The following is a 15619-nucleotide window of genomic DNA, read 5'->3' on the forward strand; positions in this document are numbered from 1 at the left end:
GGGCGGGTGGGAAAGGAAGTAAACAGGAGGAAGATTCGGGAATCCCCAGGATGGCCCGGCTCCTGTCTGCACGCTGTCCCCGAGGCGGGGCCTGGCAAGGCCGAGGTGAGCGAGTCCGGGGCGGAGGAGAGAGAACACGGGGAGAGACGGGTGCGAGGGGTGGAGAGGGGGCCGGTCTCTGCCAGCCGGAGGCGGGGGGGTGTGGGGGGGCGGTGTCCGGGCGGAAAGCACGGGGTGTGCAGTCGGTGGTGGCGGGAGCGTGGAGGTGGCTGGAGCAGGGAGACCTGGCCATGCAGCCTCTCTGGGCAGAGGTTCTTTTGTGGGCCCCGGAGTGGGAGTGGGTTGGGGGGGGGCCCGGAGTGGGAGTGGGTTGGGGGGGTCCCGGAGAAAGCCGGGGGGCGGGCGGGGGGAAGAGCTGCTTCTACTTGGCGGTGTCCTTTCTTCCAGATGATCAGCGCGGCCCGCGCCCCGGAGACCCGTCCTGCGTCCGTGCGGAGCTGAGCTGACGGGCGCTCCGCCTGCCCCAGGGCTCAGAGCCCCGCGAGGGGGTGGCCCCTCCAGAGAGAGAGCCCTTCGGTTCGCAGCCCACTTCCCAGGCCGGTAGGAGCAGCCGCCGCCAGGATGCCGAGGAACCAGGGCTTCTCCGAGCCCGAGCACTCGGCCGAGCTCTCCGCGGAGCACTCGGCCAGCCTGCCCTCCGACCCGGACCGCCGCGTGGGCCGGACTCAGGAGATCTCCGTGCGGAGCTCGGGGCCCTGCCTCTGCCTGCCCGGCTTCCTGCGGCTGACCTTCGTGCCCGCGTCCCTGGAGAACCTGTACCAGACCTACTTCAAGAGGCAGCGCCACGAGACCCTGCTGGTGCTGGTGGTCTTCGCCGCGCTCTTCGACTGCCACGTGGTGGTCCTGTGCGCCGTGGTCTTCTCCGCGGACAAGCTGGCTCCCCTCGTGGTGGCCGGCGTCGGGCTGGCGTTGGACATCCTCCTCTTCGTGCTGTGCAGAAGGGGGCTGCTCCCCAGCCGGGTCACCCGGAAGGTGGTGCCCTACCTGCTGTGGCTGCTGATCACGGCCCAGATCTTCTCCTACCTGGGCCTGACCTTCCCCGGCGCCCACGCCGCCAGCGACACGGTGGGCTGGCAGGCCTTCTTCGTCTTCTCCTTCTTCATCACGCTGCCCCTCAGCCTCAGCCCCATCGTCCTCATCTCGGTGGTGTCCTGTGTGGCGCACACGCTCATTGTGGGGGTCACCGTGGCCCAGCAGCAGCAGGACAGGCTGAAGGGGATGCAGTTGCTCAGAGAGGTGAGTTCAGCCTTCACCTGGGGTGTCACCCTGGGCTTCCCCTGCCACTGGCTTGCAGCCCAGGGGGTACCTACTTCGAAGGGGGGGGGCAGCATTGTTCACTTGGCCCTTGAGTCAGAATGTCCCCTGGGCTCTCAGGAAGGACCCCCTCTCTCTCTACTCCTGGTTTCGCACTAGAGTTGGGCCCGAGGGACTGGAGGCTGTCAGGACACTGGGCCTCAGGGCCCCTCGGTCACCTGTGCCCAGCTCCCCTGGGTGGTAGGAAGGCCGCCTGGGCCTGGTCTCGAGGCAGCATTGTCCCGGCCATTCTCTCCTTGACCTTCGCCAGGAGGACCTTCTGGGCTCTAGCCTGACATTGCCCAGCTCTGGCAAGTGTCCGCCTTGTGTGGACTTGGAATCCCTCTGCCAACGGCCAGCGCCTGCCAGCGCAGGGTGGTGGTTGTGACGGTCCAGGGGAATGTGGGTGAAAGTGCCCGGGAACTGTGAGGGGCGGTGTGCTGGTCACAGGCCCCTGTCTGCTGCTGGGAGCTCGAGCAGTTAGATGGGGGGAGGAGTGGCGGTCTCCCCCCGGAAGGCGTGGTGCGGGGACACAGACGGGGGACAGTGTGCCCGCCATGGCGGTGTAGCCTCCTGCTGGAAGGGTGGCCCCGTGGCCCCAGCTGAACAGCTGTGTTCCTTGGGGTTCCAAGGCCCCGGCTAAGGGCTGAGGGGCTGCAGAGCCCGCCGTCTGCGTTTATTGTTGGTAACCCACCTGGGGTCTCCTCAGGACTTAGCATCGATGAGTTAATTCTGCAGCTCTGAGCCCTGCCTGCTGCCTCGTGGATGGATGGGCAGTGACCAGCCCAAGGCCACATAGCTGGTTATGGCAGTGATCTGGCTGGAGTGTCCACTTCCCAGTTCCATTTCTCAGTTCCGTCCCACTGCGCTCCTTGCGACGTCATACTGTTGCCTCCCTCTCGGCCAGAGCCGTTAGCATTGTCTCCTGGGGTGGAGGGCTGAGTCTCCAGGTGCCCAGCGGTGCCGACGCCGGTTGATGCAAGAACCCTGTGGGGCCGTCCCATGGCCGCTGCCCTGGTTGGAGGAAAACACAGATTCTTCTGTGTTAACTTTTTCCTAGTTCTTGGAGCGATACGCTTCCCGTTTCCCATCATGGCTCATGGACGCTTCGTGCCTCTCGATTCTGCAGGTGCATGTGGGCTCGCGGTGTGTTCATGTAAGGTGACAGCCCGCCATGACTGTCCTGACTTCCGGGCTGACGAACGTCCGTGGGTGCCTCTGCCCGTTGAGGCCCTGGGGAAGCTGCTGGGTGGAGTGGCCAGGTCAGGCCTAGAGCTCTGAGTGATCGGACTGAGCCACGGCCTTGCACTGAAGTCACTTCTGACCTGTCGCCTCTGCCAGGTCCCTGGCTGCATGAGTTTCCCGGATGCTTTGCTGTCCATTAGGGAGCAAAACAGAAATTCTCCCCACCGGAGCCCAGACTCTGAACCCATGATTGCTGCGTGTCCTTTGGGTGTTGCTAAGAAACAAAACCCAAACAGATGAGGAAACAGAAAAGGATAGAGAAATAAGGAAATCCAGAATAACCATGTTAGCATCCCAGGAGAGCACGCCTTGACATGGAAGCAGCGTCCGGGCTGTGGCTCTGCGAAGGGAGGGGGAGGGGACTCTCAAGGTCCGTTTGGAGCCTGAGATGTAGAATGCAGGAGGCCCCAACTTGCCATGGGCTGCGTTCCAGAAGCTTCTGAGTCACTTGTTTGGGACGAATGTGACTTTTCAAAAGGTGCCTGGGTTCCCAGGCCCACCCAGCACAGGCTTCCTTAGGTCACAGTGGGAACAGCCTGCATGGCCCTGCCTGCCAGGGTCCCCCAGCTGTGGAATGAAGCTTCACTCCCCCCGCCCCCCACATGAAACCCCCTGGGGTGGGGGCACCATCAAGGATAGAAGGGGGTGGCCAGAACAGAAACCCCGCCCCCAGCAGGGTAACACCGGGAACTTTCTCCGGATGCCAGCATCTCCCTTCTTTCCTTTCTCCTGCCTATAGACTCCCCTTTTCTTTCTCCTTCCATCACCTGGTGGCTCCAGCCAGGGAACTCCTCCTGGGTCGGTGGGGATGATCCCAGGTTCACAGTTCGAAGTGGACACTGGATTTCCAGGGTCTGTGTGTCCCTTTGCTGCCAGGTTCCCCGGCAGCACTGACAACGCATTTTCAGGGCCAGGGTTATCTTCCTCGGCACCCTCCAGCCCCCCAACCCATACTTGGCCTGTGTGGGGGATCCCAAGAGACTCGGGACCTCAGGGCGGCCTGACACGCAGAGGCAAGCCATGCAGCTGCCCTGGGCTCTTCTCGGGGCTGGCAGGTGGGTCCCACAGAAATAGCGGGGTATCTGGAATGTGGCGTGGGGTGTGGGACGGGGGTGTTGCTGGGGTTTCGTGTATTACTGAACGAGTGAATGTTACTGGGCAACAGGTGTGGGCCTTGCAGCCGGCAGGGCCTGGGATGAAGGGGTCAGACAATGACGGTCTGAGGCTGTGGTGGAGGGGAGCATGGCCTGGGGCTGGGGTACTGGGGCCTCGGAGGACAGGAGGGGTGAGCTGCAGCAGGCAGGGTTTCCCCACATCCTTCCCCTTGCCTGAGTTTTGGCACCACCAACTTGCCCTTAACTTCCACAAGCTGCGCCTTGGGTGAGGTGAGGAAGCAGCTGGGGGCAGGGGGTGGGGGCCTTTGAGGGCAGGGCCAGGCAGCAGCTGATGGGAGAGGATGAAGGGGAAGATGGGGGTCCGGAGAAATGCAGCCCAGATGGTGGGGAGCATTCCTGTGGCCAGTGGCTCACCTGTGCCCATACACACCTGTTACTTCTCCCCGGCCGTCAGAGGAATGAGTCTGTGGCAAGTTAAGGGTAAGGACCCCCTGAAAAATACAGCTTCATTTTATAGCAGAAAGGCTGTTTGGGCACCCAAACCATAGTGAGGCTGAGGGGTTTCCCAGGGAGAGTGCGCAGAATCAACCGGAAGAGGGTTTCGGGCCCAACGTCAGGGAGCAGCCTGGTGGTGGGGGGGCTCCTGGCATGGAGCATCCAGGCCTGTCCCTGCCTCTGCTTCCTGCCGGCTCTCGCTTGTCCCAGGCGGCTTGTGAGGGGCCGGCGGACCATGGGGAGCAATAGGCAGCCCTGGTCTGATGGTGTTTGCACCACTGGTTCTCGTGGGTTGTGGAAACTTAAGGCCAGGGGAGTCGAGTGGGGCCGGGGCGTCGGGTGGGGGGCTGGCTGCTCATTGGCCTGCAGGTGAACGGGGCACAGGAAAGCTGCGTGGCTGCCTGGCGCGGGAGGGGCGGGTAATGAGTGTAGAGAGGCCTCTTACGAACCATAGAGCACCACACGCATGCTGGGCGTTCGCTTCTCTGTTGCCCTTTCGTCTTGACGCACCATCCTGATCTTTGATCTGTGAATGAATCAGACCAAGTTTATTTACTACCCCTTTTCTCACCTCTTTTTTGTGTGTAACCAACTGGCTCTTTTTTCCTCTCTCTCTCATTTTTGAAAGCATTATTTTAAAGACTGTTTTCAGTTACAGAATGCTTTACAGTGTTGCAGAAACTTTGGAAACAAGAGGGGGAATGTATTCTAATCCTACCATAACCATTTTGTGTGCGTGTGTGTGGCTTATTCCTTTCTGGTCTTCCCTCCGGAAAATTTTACAAAGCTGTACGCATGACCCCTACTTTCCTTGGCTTCAGAGCGCACGGACTTTTTGCATTTTGCATTGGTCTTCACAATCACCGTTTTTAATGGCTGCGTCGGGTACTGGCTCCGTGCGCCGTAATTAAGTGTTCCTTTTCTGTAGGACGTTTGGTTGCTCTTAATTAATTCATCGTGGATTCTCCTTATTTACGTGCAGCGCCGGCAGGCCCGTTGCTCTCCTTCCCCTCCTGGCCACCGAGTGTCTGATTCCTCTTCCTCCTGACCGCGTCGCAGCTGCTGCTCCCAGCCAGATTCCTCGTGGTCCCTGCGGGGTTTGCCTTGATTAGTAATGAGGCCTTTCCTTTGCTTTCCCCTTGCCTCTCTTCAAGAACATTTTCCTTGTTGTAAACAAAGTGAAAATGACATGTTTCCCAGCAGATTCCCCCCCCCCCCCTTTACCCCATTGGAAACCCCAGGGTAAGAGGACTGGATTTGAACTTGGCAAGATTTCCATGGTTGTGGTTTGTTGTTCACATGTCGTTTCAAGACGGGTCCCCGTGAATGTAACGGGTGTTGGCTGAGTCAGATCTGGCAGCGTCGGGCCCGCCCCAGCTCCGTGGGCTCCTCGGCCGCCCCTGGAAGGCTGAGCTTTTCACCCAAAGGGTCTGGGCCCTGGGGCGTTGACGTGTGGGGCGTGTGTCCTTTATTGCGAATCACGGGGACCATCGGGCTGTGAGATGTGTCCCCCGCTCCTGGGTGGCCGCCTCTCGTTCCTGTTCACCAGGGTTAGTGGCGCACCCCTCCCGACCCTCATCGCTGGCGTAGGGGTGGACAGGTTCGTGGTGCTCACAGTCCATCTTGCAGGCGGTGCCACAGCTTCCCTGGGGGACCCCCACCGCCCGGCTCTTCCTCTCTTCTTTGCTTTCGTGTCTCTAGGGGCTGGGAGCTCACTTTCCATCAGAATAACCTACCTGGTTCGCAGTCTGTTAAAAGCAGTTACAAATAACGCTGACATAGGTCTTTAAGGTATTTCTTATCTTTGTCACGTCATGTAGTCCTCATGCCTATTCTGTGAGTGGAAGTTCCTGTCTCGGGCAGGATGTAGAGGAGGGTCACGCAGTAAAAATGCAGGCGGCTGGTCTCCAGTCGGCCCTCCAGACCCACATGCGGGAAAAGTCCTCTTCTGATGAGAGTGGCAAAGGCAGTAGGTCAGTTAATGCAAAACCTGCAAGTACTGTGGTCCCACAACGTGTGGGTCAAAACACACAGAACGATAATGCCCCAAAGAGTGAATTTTACTGTCTGTGAAAGGGGCTAAGAGCCAAACGCTACATGATGGTGAACGAATAACCTCGGATAACAGCGCAGTGAGAGCGGTGATACCTCAGACGTTCTGTGGGGCCGGGAGGGAGCTGGGGCACAGAGGAACATTTTGGGGTGATGCAAGTGTTCCGTGTGGTGATTGTGGATGTGGTCACACAGCTGTGTGAATTTGTCAATACTCATCGAAACATACACTTGAAATGGGTGCTTTTAATTGAATGTAAACTATAACTCAACAAAGTAGCTTTTTTAAAAAGGTCCATAAAATCCGGGAATCACACCAAAAAAATCTCACATACGCATATACATTTATCTGCATTTCCAGTAGCTTATTCTAACTGAAAACCTTTAGCTTCGTCACTTGCTCATCTTTTCTGAAGGGAAGGCTCTGTCCCCGCGCCTGGGTGCCCCCCGTGCTCCTGTGGCCTTCTTTTGTAGTTGGCATGTGTTGCCTGTCATCTCCAGTTTCCTTCAGGTGGAGGGAGAATTAAAAGTTACTTGGAAATAATCTGGGTCTAGACCCCTAGATTTTTATGACTCTTCTTTTTTCGCTAACTTTTTACTGTTGCCCACTCCTAAGTCAGCAGTCATTCCTTTTAGCTGCGCACATTTATCAGAAATCCCCAAAATGTTAATTTTATTTAGAAATAACAGCTCTCCTGTCACACTCACAGTTTATCTGTTGAGGTCCTATTGAATTAAATCATGTCAGTATAATACCAAAAAACCCATTGATGGAGCAGGTTTGGGACTTAAACACACCTGACTCTTGGGAAAATACTCCGAAGCTGGAGCAGAGATGCAGGCGGGGCCTACAGGGGCCCTGCCAGCTGTGTGCGCATGGTCAGGGGGTGGGCAGCGGGAGAGAGGGCCAGAGGTCTCGACGGAGCTGGAATATCGGCTCCGAGGGCTTCAGTGCTGTCCTGTGCTCCTGCCCCTTCCATTCGAGCCCCATCCTGCTGCTTCGCAGCATCCGCTCCTCTCTGGCCATCACCACAGTTTCCCCCAACTCTCGAGAGGCTACATTGATAGGCTGGTCTGAGAGTGACGATCCTTGGAGGGTACGTCCTCTGGCCCAGAACACTTGACTTAGTCTGCTGTGTGGCTCATCTTTCCCTTTGGAAAAACGGAGAGATGCTTCTTAACTCACTTCTTTATAAAATACTGTGCGTGCAGCTTCTCCTTCTGGAACGTGTCACAGGCACATTTTGATGCAATTATTACTCTTATCCCATCACAGAGACAACAGGGTCCAGTGTCTTCCTCCTGGTCTGAGGTGGGGCTCATCCAAGATGACTGAGAGGACGTCCGCAAGCCCTCAAGGGGCCACTAGGGACACATAAGACCTGTGAGAGCCCAGAGAAGCAGCGTCATTCTGCCTTGGTTAGGAAAGCCTGGAGGAGGCAGTACTGAGCTGGGCCATGAAGGGCACATTGGATTCTGAGCACCAATGGGTAGGGAAGGGGCAGAAGTGGTGGCTGGTGAGCAGTGATTTGGGGGGTGAACATTTGAGAACCTTTGACTGGAGAATTGGGTGTGTGAGATAGTAAGAGAGAAGTCTGGAAGGTAAATTGGGATCTGAAATAGAGGACCTCGAAAGCTATTTGAGATAGCTTTGACGACATTTTGAAGGCGTTGGGGAGCAGTGGAGTCCCAGAAGAACAGAGAACACAGAAAACGTATTTAACACTAGAAAGACTGAAATTTAGTGTATACCTATATTGCCCAAAAGCAGTCAAAATGACTGCATTGTGAAAGAATAATATCGGAGCACTCTTCACTTATGTTCCTTAGCTTTTCCAACAACTCACTTCTATTCGACATTTCTTTCATTAATTTAGGGCGCAAAAGAAATAAAATAAACAGCTTATTAGAACAAGTATCACTGCATAAAGATTCGAATAACAAGTACTAGTTTAGCTTATTGAGCAACTGCAACTTATCAAGTATCAACAATTTATCATGTACTTGTATGTTATCATGTGACGCTAATCGAAAAAAAATGAAAACTGTTATTTCAATACAGAGCCTAACTGGTCATATAAGAAATTTACTCAATTCAATAATAAGAGTTAAAATTTCCCAAGCAGTCAAAATGACTGCTTTTGGGCAATATAGGTATAACACATATATACCGGAAATGAAGGAGGGGAGGTAACTACAATTATTAATAAACGCATTTATATGTTGTACAAAAAGTCACAAAAATTCTAAGACATTGTGTCCTTATATACATAATTGTTTTTCTAATTGAAATTAAAAAGCAGTCAAAATGACTTCCTTGGGCAATCTAGTGTTAATGTAGTAATATGGGGAAATTTCCAAATTTGATGAAAACCATAAATCCCACAGTTCAAGAAGCTCAACAAAACTCAGATAAAAAGAATCACACCAAGACACATCATAATTAGAATGCTTACTACTAGTAATGAAGAGAAACTCATAAAAACCAGAAAGAAAGAAAGAAAGAAAGAAAGAAAGAAAGAAAGAAAGAAGAAAGAAAAAGAAAAAGACACATTACATAGAGAGGGACAAAGATAAGAATGATGGAGGATGTCTGGTCAGAAATTATCCAAGGAAGAACACGGTAGAACTGGAAAAATAAAAATAGTCAGTCTAGAATTCTATACCCAACAAAAATATACTTCAATAAATGAAGGTGAGATAGAGTTTTTTGTAGACAAACTAAAGTGGAGAGATTTCATCAGCAGCAGACCTGCACTACAAAAAGTATTAATGAAAGTTTTTCAGGCAGAAGAAAAATTATATTAGACAGAAATGTGGACTGCACAAAGGAATGAAGAGGCCCCAAATGATAAATGTGTAGGAGAATATGAGTTAGTTTTTTCTCATTGTTAATCTCTCTAAGACTGTTTAGAGCAAAAATATAAAAAATATATTGTAGAGTTTATAACATAGAAGCAAAATATATAATAATAGAACAAGGGAAGGCGGAGATATGAAAGTATACTATCATAATTTTTATACTATATGTAAAATAATATTTGAAGTAGACTGTATTAAGTTAAAGTCGTATATTGTAAATCCCAGAGTAGCCATTGGAAAAGTATAACAAAGAAGTATGGCACACAAGCCAATAATGGAGATTAAAGTGGAATGATACAAAGGATCAAAAGATGGCAGGAAAAGTTGGGGTAAAGTAACAACAAATGAGACAAATAGGAATCATCATGATATTATTAAATTCAGCTATATTGCTAGTCATAAATGTAGTAATACAATCACTCCATTTAATAGGTAGATGTCAGATGGATAACAAAGCAAGAATCAACTAAGTTTAAAGAAATTCATTTAAAATATGAAGACACACTATATTAAAAGTAAAAGAATGGAGAAAGGTATTTCATGGAACCACTAATCAAAAGAAAGCTGGGGTGGCTGGCCACACTAGCATCAGACAGTGTAGAATTGGGAATATTGGAATTGGGAATATTACCAGGGATAAAGAAGGACATTTCATAATGATAAAGTAGTCAATTCAGCAAAACAAACACTAAAAACCAATCATAATTCTAACTACGTTTGCACCTAATAACAAAGATTCAAAATACAGCCTGACCGATGTGGCTCAGTGGTTAAGTGTCGACCTATGAACCAGGAGGTCATGGTTCAATTCCCAGTTGAGGCACATGCCCAGGTTGTGGGCTCCATCCTCAGTGGGGTGTGTGCAGGAGGCAGCTGATCAATGGTTCTCTATCATCATTGATGTTTTTCTCTCTTCCTTCCTCTCTGAAATCGATAAAAAGATATATATATTAAAAAAAGATTCAAAATATAAGAAGTCAAAACTGATATTACTAAAAGGAAGTATAGACAAGTCTATGATTATGTTTAGAGATTACAATATTCCTTTCTCAGTTATTGGTAAAACTGATAGACAAATTAGTAAGCATATAGAGCATTTGAACAACCACCTGGACCAAAGTGATACTTATAGAACCTTCCACCCAACAACTACAGAATGCACATTCTTTTCTTTTTTAATGTATTTTTATTAATTTCAGAGAGGAAGGGAGAGGGGGAGAGAGAGAAAAAGAAACATCCATGATGAGAGAGAATCATTGATCGGCTGCATTCCCACCAGGGATCGAGCCTGCTGCCTGGGTATGTGCCCCGACTAGGAATCAAACCGTGACCTTCTGGTTCATAGATTGATGCTCAGCCACTGAGCCACATGGGTGGGCCAGAATGCACATTCTTTTCAAGTGCATTGGAAAGTTTATGAAGGCACACAGTCTGCTGGGCCATAACACAAAACCCCATACATTAAAAAATTATTGAAATCATGCAAAGTATGATGGATGGAAATAAAATGAACAGAAATATGTTTTGAAAATCTACAAATACGCGAAATTAAGTAAAACATGCCTAAACCACCAATGGATTAACACAGAAATCACAAGATACATTAGAAAATGTGTTGAATTACATGAAAATTAAAACACAACACATAAAAATTGACATGCTCGTGTTTCTGCTCCTGCCTTATTTCCTTTCTAGGAAAGAGATCAGTGAGCTGCACACCTCACCCTTTTCTCTTTATGATTTATCTCGCGCACATTTCCTCTATGAAGCTCAGGTTAGGCTGTCATCACTCAGGGGCGGGGCGGGGCCGTCAAGGAAGGCTCTGGAGGAGGCAGGGTTTAGCTAGGTTTTGAGGGGAGGGTGGGAGGTGGCAGGGGGCACTGCACGGGGGCATTTCAGGTAGCGGTGCAGCGGAGTGCCTGCCTGCTGCAGTCAAAGCCTCAAGACCCATGCACTTGGCATTTCCATGGTCTCTCCTCCCGTCTCTCTCTTCCTCCTGTCCTTCCTCCATTTTCATCCTTTCGCTCAGTAGTCGCTGGGCGCCTCCTGTGTGCCACGAGTGTGTGGCGTGCTGGGGACAGTGGTGACTGGCGCAGATCTTGTCCCTGCGGAGTGTAAAATACAACGGGCAGACACATCTGTTCCACTCAAAGGCAAACATTTCTAAGCGTTTAAAAATAGTAATGCAAACATGGACTTCTATGGCATAGAAGGCAAAGCCCACACACACTAGCAAGGTGAGGGGGAGGCCTCCCCCCAGGAACTTGGTGGAGTCCGAGCGCTCTGCGGGTGTGGGCTGCGGCGTGTGCTGAGGCCCAGGGCGCCTGCCGGGGACACGCTGGGCACCACAGCCTGGCGAATGAACGGAAGGGTTCCGCCATGGACTGGTGGGAGGTGTGGAGAAAGGTTCGCAGGGGCCGGGTGCCAGTATGGGATTTTGAACTTCACCTTCTGGACCGCCGGCAGCTACTGAGGCGTCCGAGCAGGAGGTGTACTTGCAAAAAGATAATTTTGGAAGATTAACGTGGCACCAGAGGGTGGGGTGGTAGGACCGGAGAGGACTGGAGAGGGACGAGGGAGATGAGTCTGTGCCCAGCCCTGTGGGGGGTGAGGGTTTGGGCCAGGAGGTGGCAGGAGGAGGAGTGATGAAGAGGAGGCCCAGGGGGCATTTGTCCAGAAGGAGCAGGTGGAGTGAAGGACCCACTGGAGGTGCCGCAGGAGCCCCAGCGAGACAGGGAGAAGGGGTGGCACTGGCTCAGGCGTCCCATAACGGTTTACCAGGGATGTAGGGCCGGGGGCGTGTTGCAGTTAGCTGGGAGCAGTCGGTGAGCTGAGGCCCGCCCCTCGGCTGCCAGAGGTGGACCTTCAGATCAGGGCTGATGGGCAGGGACCGACAGGCTGGGCTTTCCCACCGTCCCCTGGCTGCACCCTGGAGTCCCCTGGGAGCTTTTTTAACAATGTCAGTGCCTGGCCACCGGCGTCACTGTTTTGGGGGGCTGCCCGGGTGTAGCTTCCAGGTGAGTCTAAGGTGCAGCCAGGGTTGGAAACTCCTGAGTAAGGGTGAGGGGAGCGCACCCAGGTGGCTCTGGTTCAGGCTGAAAAACTGAAATTCAGGAGAGTGGAATTTGCCAGGACTTTGAATTTTGGAATTGGAAGATCTCTCTGTGTCCGTGACTAAGGTGGTACCTTGCGAGGACCGGTCTCTGGCCGGCATGGTCCTCCCAGGCCTGTCTCTCTGATTGTGACCGTGTGTTAGCTTTGCCAAGCGGAGGGCAGGGAGGCGGGAGGAAGTAAGAGAAGGGTTGGGGCAATGACAAGGAAACTTGGGAAATGACTTAAAATCTAAATTAAAAATCAGGAAACTGGATTACATGCAGGACACATGAAACAGCCGTAATGGGTGGAGAGCAGTGGCTGTGGCTTCGAGTGTGTGGGAGAGAGGCTGGCCAGACAAGAAAAGATCAATAAGGAGGCGTGACCCGAAGATGAGGAGATTATAAGAATGGGGAAGAGAAGAAACAATAAAAGAGAAGAAACGGACAGGAAAACAACAGGCCATGGGCTCAGAGATGACCTAAAGCAGCGCTCACGGTTTGGGTTAAAGAGCCAGGCCAGTTGGAGGATCTGGGCTTTGTCTTACTATTTATTCCAGCCCCTAGAACAGTGATGGGGAAATGCAGATTCCCGGGTCTCCGCAGGCAGGTGGGGCCCAGAAATCTCCATTCCTCACCCGTTCCCCTTGGACGTCCCGAGCACCTGGCTCAGAAACACTGAACAGGGAACCAGCAGCTAAGGACTCAGGGCTGAAAAGAAGCCCCGGGTGTCCCCGGGCTGGTCTGAGAGGCTGCGGAGGGGAGGGCTGCCGAGTCATCCCTGGGAAGCAACAAGGGAGGGAAGAAAGGGGATCGAGCCCCCAAGGAGAAAGGAGAGCCCTCCAGGTTCGGGGGAGCGGGGCGCTGGCCTGCAGCCGAGAGCCTGCACCAAGTTTTACTCTCAAGATCCGAGTCCCTTGGAACTGAGGGTGGGCCGTCCGGGGCCGCCGTTTGCCCTGTTCAGTGGGTACATGCGTGAGGGCTTTGGAGTTTTTGTGTGATCAGTGATCTTCCTTCACCTTGTCATCTGCCACGTGTGTGTGATGATAATATTTCTGGAATTCTGAAGCTCTCCTGTCTCCCGGTGCTTTGTGTGATCAGTGATCTTCCTTCACCTTGTCATCTGCCACGTGTGTGTGATGATAATATTTCTGGAATTCTGAAGCTCTCCTGTCTCCCGGTGCAAATGTTCCTCTTCCTGGGGGCTCGTCCGTTCGCTGTCACCGAACTTTTCAAAGACAGTTCCTGAAAGGCCGGATCTGAGCGCTCAAGGCAACGAGCACTGACTGCTTCGAGGCGAGCAGACCTGAGCAGGCGGCTTTTGGTCACTCCTATTAGCGTATAACTTACTATTTCTTGCCTTTCCTTCATTTGACACTGGCCGTTGGTTTGAAAGTTGGTTTAAATTACCTTTACCATCCAGAATCCTTATATTAAAATGTGTGTGTGTGAAAACCCACAGTTGTGTGTGTCCAGCCCAAGTTTGCTCCCTGTTAGGGCCTTTGCCCTCAGGCCCCCGCCCCTCAGAATCCTGCTGGGCTCCCTCTGCTTCTGGCAGCGTCTTCATCCCCCAGATCCGAGCTCCTAGAGGTCCCCTTGCACTCTCCGCCTCCGCATGCAGCCCGCCTCTCACTGAAGACTCTGGAGGGTGGAGTCTTACAAACACGATTAAACCTTTTAAAATACAGTCCTATGCCGAACCGGTTTGGCTCAGTGGATAGAGCGTCTGCCTGCGGACTCGGGTCCCGGGTTCGATTCTGGTCAAGGGCATGTACCTTGGTTGCGGGCACATCCCCAGTGGGGGGCGTGCAGGAGGCAGCTGATGGATCTCTCTCATCGATGTTTCTAACTCTCTATCCCTCTCCCTTCTTCTCTGTAAAAAGTCAATAAAATATATTTTAAAAAAAATAGAGCCCTAAAAATAAAATAAAATGAGTCCTTTAGGGTGAACTGGAACTGTCTGGCCTGGAGGAAAAGACAAGGTGACTGGCGAGCGGGGTCACGTCAGAGAGAGAGGAGGCACAGTGCCGTGGCCCGGGGTCCCTGTTTCCGAAGCCACGGGAGATGGGGGCGCCTTGGGGGAGTTTTGTGGTTATTAGTCTAACCGACCCTTGTAAGAATCTGGTGAAAGCAACCGACTTGCTTCCTTGAACAGCCTGCAGGGTTCCGGGGGGATGAGGAAGCCGTGCCCCACAGAGGGTAAGGGACTCGCTCCAGGCCGCCCGCCTGCTGGTGGTGTGTGAGGTCCGTGTGACTGCACAGCCTGCCTGTTCCTGCGCGATCGTGGCTGGGGGGCCACGGGAGGCTCGGGCTGGTTGCCGGCTGAGATGCCATCTCCCCTGCTGCTGCCTGCACCTTGGAGATTTTTTTCCAAAACATCTCAGCTTGTTTTAATGAACGGAGACATCAGCGTGGCCGTCCCCCAGCAGCTGAGCGTCCCGAGGTCCCTGAGGGCGGCCGACACGGACCCTGAAAGCCGGGGCAGCTTTCTCTGCCTCCGTCCCTTCTCCCCAGTTCTGGAGTGTTCTGGAACCTGCAGGCCGGAACGACCCCACAGGGAGAGGTCAGCCTAGCATTGGAGCCACCGCCGGCCTCCGAGGGTGACTTCCATTTCGGAGCCCGCGTCCCCGAGGGCTGCTGGGAAACGTGCAGGATGTGGTGATTCATCGGATTCCAGGAGGAAGGACGCGGCGAAGGCATTTTCTCACGGTTGCGTTTCTGAGCCCAGGGGTCATAAATACTTTTTCTGTTGTGGGTTAGATGAAGCTTCAGTCTGAATGTTTACCCGCTTGGGAGACTTGTTTATTTTATTCATTTTAAAAATCTTGTGTTTAAAAAAATTTTGGAGGGGAAGTCAGACTGCCCAGCCTAAAGCAGGCCACTAGCGTACCAACCGGAGCTTCTCAGCCGTGAAGGTGCGGGGCAGTCCCCCCGAGATTGAGGAACGTCTCCTGCCTGGCTGGCATGACTCAGGGGTTGAGCATCAACCTATGAACCAGGAGGTTGTGGCTCAGTTCCCAGTCAGGGCACACGCCCAGGGTGCAGGCCCAGTCCCCACACAGGGCGTGTAGGAGGCAGCCGATGGATGATTTGATGTCTCTTTCTCCTCCCTTCCTCTCTGAAATCAGTAAAAATACCTATTTTTAAAAACTCCTCCTCCTGGCTCCCCCTTCTCTCTCTGGAACCTTCCTCCCCCTAGCTGACCCCCGCTTCCTGGCTGGAGGGCTCCTCGGCTTGGCTGCATCACCCTTTCAGATCTGGACCCTGGACTTGGAAATGGCCTGTAGGGCCCTGGTCAGCCTCCCACCGCTCTCCACCCGCACAGGGGGAGGGGAGGGGGGAAGGGAGGGAATGTCTCAGCTCCTTCCGAGAGCCGGTTGCTGTGGTCGCTGTGGTCGCGTTGGA

At 52.9% G+C, this 15619-nt stretch overlaps 1 protein-coding gene across 3 annotated transcripts in view; it reads left to right on the forward strand.

Annotated features, from left to right (window-relative positions):
* Positions 1-621: 621 nt before the first annotated feature.
* ADCY3 (adenylate cyclase 3) overlaps positions 622-15619 on the forward strand; it is a gene marked incomplete at its 5' end in the record, with an annotated part of 49072 nt that continues 34074 nt past the window's right edge. For all 3 annotated transcript variants that reach the window (XM_081101282.1, XM_081101283.1, XM_081101284.1), the window contains one exon: positions 622-1296. In XM_081101282.1, the coding sequence (XP_080957408.1) occupies positions 622-1296 (675 nt within the window). The remainder of the gene's footprint in view (positions 1297-15619) is intronic.

Source organism: Myotis nattereri, assembly GCF_964212035.1.
Source record: "Myotis nattereri genome assembly, chromosome: 10".
Taxonomy (NCBI): Eukaryota; Metazoa; Chordata; class Mammalia; order Chiroptera; family Vespertilionidae; genus Myotis; species Myotis nattereri.